Source organism: Anarrhichthys ocellatus, unplaced genomic scaffold (assembly GCF_004355925.1).
Source record: "Anarrhichthys ocellatus isolate YVR2014 unplaced genomic scaffold, GSC_Weel_1.0 scaffold1, whole genome shotgun sequence".
NCBI lineage: Eukaryota > Metazoa > Chordata > Actinopteri > Perciformes > Anarhichadidae > Anarrhichthys > Anarrhichthys ocellatus.
Window position 1 is genome coordinate 13,137,158 of NW_022280031.1, and position 5,161 is coordinate 13,142,318.

General features: G+C 40.7%; 1 protein-coding gene and 1 non-coding gene across 2 annotated transcripts in view; both read left to right on the top strand.

The window, feature by feature from the left end:
- stimate (STIM activating enhance) overlaps window positions 1–5,161 on the top strand; it is a 15,854-nt gene that overhangs the window by 3,661 nt on the left and 7,032 nt on the right. The window contains exons 5-7 of the mRNA XM_031846429.1: window positions 49–161; window positions 1,591–1,668; window positions 1,868–2,011. Of these exons, the coding sequence (XP_031702289.1) occupies window positions 49–161; window positions 1,591–1,668; window positions 1,868–2,011 (335 nt within the window). The remainder of the gene's footprint in view (window positions 1–48; window positions 162–1,590; window positions 1,669–1,867; window positions 2,012–5,161) is intronic.
- trnar-acg (transfer RNA arginine (anticodon ACG)) lies at window positions 4,600–4,672 on the top strand. Its single transcript has one exon. It is a non-coding gene; the product is annotated as a tRNA-Arg (tRNA).

Sequence of the window (5,161 nt, forward strand, 5' to 3'; positions counted from 1 at the left end):
GTGTGTGTGTGTGTGTGTGTGTGTGTGTGTGTGTGTGTGCACGCGCAGGAGAGCCAGTGCAGTGCACAGCGTGGTTGGGCCAGTGTATCCTCTACATCCTCATCATGGTGTTTGAGAAAGTCCTTATCATGCTGGTCCTCCTCATCCCCCAGTGGAAGAAGGTCAGAAAAATAAAGGAGTTAAACCCATTTGAAAACAAGAGTCTCCAGAAATGTCATGATGATCATGAAGTGTTCTCTCTCAGTTTTTATTAGCCTGATTTTGACCCCATCAGAGGGATTTGTCAAGGAAAAATACCCTTTATTTACACTATAATAAAGACTATACAGCAGCAGCTCTCACTCCCCATGTTGCTCTGTCAGCTCCCGTCACTGTCGCTGTTTGCTCCATTTGAAAATACTTGGCGGGTTTTGCATTAACTTGCTGAAGATGCAGAGTATTGTGATCAACAAAGAGTGAGAACTAATACACTTGATGAATTTGGAAAAACTCATTACACATTTGAATTGACACTTCTGTTTAGGTTTCACACATTAAGCTGGTTTCATGTGTGCATGTACTGTGTGTACACACCTTTTCTTGAAGTCAAAGATAAGTGCTTTTACATTGGGGATGATTGTTCAGCCTTTTCAGGGCATTCTCTCTGTAATCCCTGGTGTAAATGTGCCATCGTTCCTGCTATTTCAATGTGAATGTAGTAGGAGCATAAGTGGCCCGTTTTTCTTCGCACATGAATGGCGAGGTGATCAAGTGGTCTGGAAAGCTACGGTTCAACACAAAAGTCTCCAGATAACCCTCTTCAATCTTATCAACAAAGGTGTTTAATGCTTAACCAAAAGCAGATTACTGTATCATTTGCATCCATATTTATGTGCTGTAAATTTCCAGCTGCCTTTCTTAGCGCTAATGTGTCTCTTTGTGTGTTTTCCTCCACCTGTAGACCAGTGTGGAACATGAGTGTGTATCGCTACACCTGTCTATGTAGTTATGTGTAGTTCTTATATATTACACAGTGTGATATCCAGAGTTCTGAACGTAACATTACAATTGAGAAAGACATTATTGCGTTTTCCCTGACTGGGAATCAAACCCAGGCCGCGGCGGTGAGAGCTCCGAATCCTAACCACTACTAGACCACCAGGGACATCTGTTGAAGCTTCAGAACATGGCCTACTAGTGGTCTGTAGAAACGGCACCAATGGCTATGAATGTGATACCACAGTAGTTATTTTAAACTTGAGAATAAGTCCTATTTAGCTCCATCTACCATGCACATGCAGAAATGTTTGCATTTTGATAGCCTGCCAGGCATTCAGCTTTTCTTTTGTAAAGGTCGAAGGACATCATTACAATTAAACATTTTAATCTTTTATTGATGCATATACAGATGATGATGATGATGTTCCAAGTTGTGTTGTGTGCTCCAGGCGACCCTCCTTCTACTTTATTATTGCTCCTACTGAGCTCTGAACTTTTAGTCTGAGGCCTGGAGTGCTGTCTGTGTTTCTGTGTATATGCTTATGTCTGTGCTTGTGTGTGTGTGTGTGTGTGTGTGTGTGTGTGTTGTATTTGTTTGTGTTTTTGTCGCAGCTGACTCTCCTCAACCCCATAGAGAATCCTGACTTGGAACTGGCCATCGTCATGCTCATCGTTCCGTTCTTCATCAACGTAAGTCCGCTGTTACCATCTGGTTGTTTTTTTTGCACCCTGATTTTACAGCTCCGGTTACACCAATACTGCACGTGTCTAGAATTTGTTCGTTTACCCTGGCCACTAAATGTAAAAACATGTCTGAGTTTCAGTGTATAATATAAGAAAAATCCCCTCTTTTAATATCATTCACAGTATTTTCTGTGTTTTCTTTTAGGCCCTCATGTTCTGGGTGGTAGATAATTTCCTAATGAAGAAGCACAGGACAAAAGCAAAGCTGGAGGAGAGAGAGGAGGACTCACGTGGGAACAGCAAGGTGCGCTACAGACGAGCTCTGTCCCATGACGACTCCGAGTCAGAGGTAAGTCTCACTAGTAATGCAGACACCTTAGTGACAAGAAAGGAACTTGCTTGGTACTAGTTCTGCACTCGCTCAGTCTGAAGAGGAACGTGTTCTCGAGCTGTTTCGGTGGCCTAGATCATGGTTCACTACCAACCATCCGTACGCCAACCAACACACGAAGTCATGACACCAGTCTGGCATGAGCTTATTTCCATTTCAACGTTTACCCTCGATGTCTCACACAAATCTGGGCTGTGGTTGAAAAGTGTTTTTTACTTAAGACGGTTCCTAACTGAGTGAAATGACCCGAAAGTATTTTAACGACGAGAGCTAGTCGAATTTTCTAAATGCAAAGGAAAGATGCTTCATTGCTTCCTTTCTTATCTCCTTTAGCTTAGGGAACACTGGAACACTTTACGAAAAGGAAAGGCGATAATACCCCCCCCCCCCTCCACAATTCCTTGCGGCAGCAACCTTCTGAAGTGACGCACCCTTGACAAATTCTACGCTTTGTTTGTACTGATTTAGAAATTATTTTCATAAAGTTCTATTATAATGGGACTTATGTTGGTGAATGTGAGTCACAATGACTCATAACTGACAGCCATTTTGTTTCATTTGATTCATGTTTATTTATTTTGAACATGTAACACATCATAATGACACATCGTATCATATTTAGTGGAGTCGGCTTCCCTGAGCACCGCAGTTGTCTCTTCCTGAATCCTTATGAATCCTCCTTCATATCTTTCCTCCAACTCAGGACTTTTCGACCGTAGGGTTCTTCAAAGGCCGCATGTATGCATGTATGAATGATGAACTACAACACTGTTTCTGATCACGCATTCTTGATAATATGATGTTCCCTGACCGGGAATGGAATCCAGGCCGCGGCAGTGAGAGCGATGAATCCTCACCACTAGACCTCCAGGGACGTCTGTGTATGTTCTCATTAATAATAATAACTTTATTTAAGGGATGCGCTGTGTAATCTCTGGCCTTTGATGGAGTCCAACAGTGGTCGGAGTATCACATACGGCCTCTAGTGGTGTTCCTGTGGAACTTTGTGATATCTGGTACTGAGACGTTTTCACAACAACATAAATAGATATTAGAGATGAATTATGACCTCTTTACACTAGCTCTAAGCAGTTTATAATACATTATTAAAACTACTAATTACAAGATTTGTTTTAATTCATAAAAATACAATATTTTATTACATCATCATTTAAATAGTGTTTTTTCATGAAGAAAAAACCCCAATATAGGTGACTTAACAAAGTGAAAGGATACATTTAGAATTTTTGATGGTTTACAGACTTCAGAGTTGAAATGATTATTGGGACGCTATAATCAAACAACAATCTGGTAGTTAGTATCGGTGGCAAAAAAAAAAGTTATATTTGCTCCCTTTTTATCTTTTGTGCTGATCCGAACCGTGAGTTTTATGATCCGTTGCACCACAAGTTGTCACTCAGGACTTCTATCACAGAGAAGTCCAGCACGGTGGAAGGACACTCACACTGATGAAATTATACCGATGATTTCATACAAATAGATTTCAACCACTAATTCATCATAGTCGCAAGCTCCAGCTACTGTTGCTCAGAGCAAGTTGTGGCACTCTGTCTTTTGTGTTATCATTGCAATTGAGCTCACAAGACGACAAGGAAGAGAAGGATGAACAGAAAAAGAAAGGAAGAGGGAATAAGGATGATGATAACGATTTTGTCTATTTGTGAGACCAGAAGGCTAGTAAAGAGCAGGCAGCTGATTTAGTGCAGTAGCTGTGAAACCCTTGAAAGATTTGTTCCCAGGCCGGGAATCGAACCGGTGGCCACGGCGGTGAGAGCACTGAATCATAGGCACCTTATCACCAGGGAGCTGTGAGGGCCTTTGTTACACCATGACCACCAACTGAATCTGTCATATCTAATATTAATTTGAACAGATGAGTCCCTTTATGTGAGACTTAAGTAGGACACTCTGTTATGACCAGTTTAACAATACAGATATAAAAAGAACCCGTCACTTCCTTCTTGTTGGAGTTAACAGCAGCTCGTAATGAATCGTCTCCTCATTTGTTATGAGTGATGTTGATTTATAACCCAAACATGCGTCACTTCTCTGTTTAACTGCTGTTGAACGGGCTGTTGCACATGGTGGTATTGTTCCTTCTATGGTCCTATAATGAGGCGCGATAAGTACAGGTCAGACAGAAGTCAAAACGAAGTAATCACGTGTGCGTGCAGGTTTGGGTTTTCTGATATTTGTGAAAGTTATTCGTTGTGCAAAATGATTTAAACAACACAGTGTTGTTTCTGTTATGAATACTAGTTGCATTTCTGGTCAGTGGGCCACATGTTGATACACTTTTTCAGCTCGTGAAAGGAAATGTAAAGCTGCGTTACGGGGCTTTTTAACATGTCAATAGTCAAAGCGGTGCAAACAAAAGCCAGCTTCATGGTCTGGTTCACTAGTCGCTTGTGTTGTGCAGCTAACCCTGGGGAGCATGCTTTCAGCAGAGCGCTAAACGGTGGGGGATGGGCGAGCTGTGCGAAACAGTTGTTTTTCTGTTCAGCAGCAGAGTGTGATCAGAGGCCGGGCTAGTGGCGCAATGGATAACGCGTCTGACTACGGATCAGAAGATTCTAGGTTCGACTCCTGGCTAGCTCGAATTTTTTGCTCTTATGTGCATATTAGGCTGAAATGTTTCACTAGCTAATGTTATGAGGGACAGAAAATAACTGTTATTAATAGATGACTAAATGTATGTCAAATGTCATGTTCTATTTTTACATTCAGGGCTTCTATTGAGGTTTTTTGAATGAAGCTTTGAAAGTCTGTTATTATGTGGTGAGCCTCTCCTGTGTGTGTGTGTAAGTGTGTGTGTGTGCGATGGCAGGCGTTAATGTTGTTTTGAGAGGCTGAATGCCAACAAATATGGATCGAAGCAGGATATTGCATATATATGTATGTATGTATGTATATATGTGTATGTATATATGTGTATATATATATATGTGTATATATGTATATATATATATACAGTATATGTGTGTGTATATATATATATATATATATATATGTGTGTGTATATATATACATATATGTGTGTATATATATATACATATATGTGTGTATATATATATATATATGTGTGTG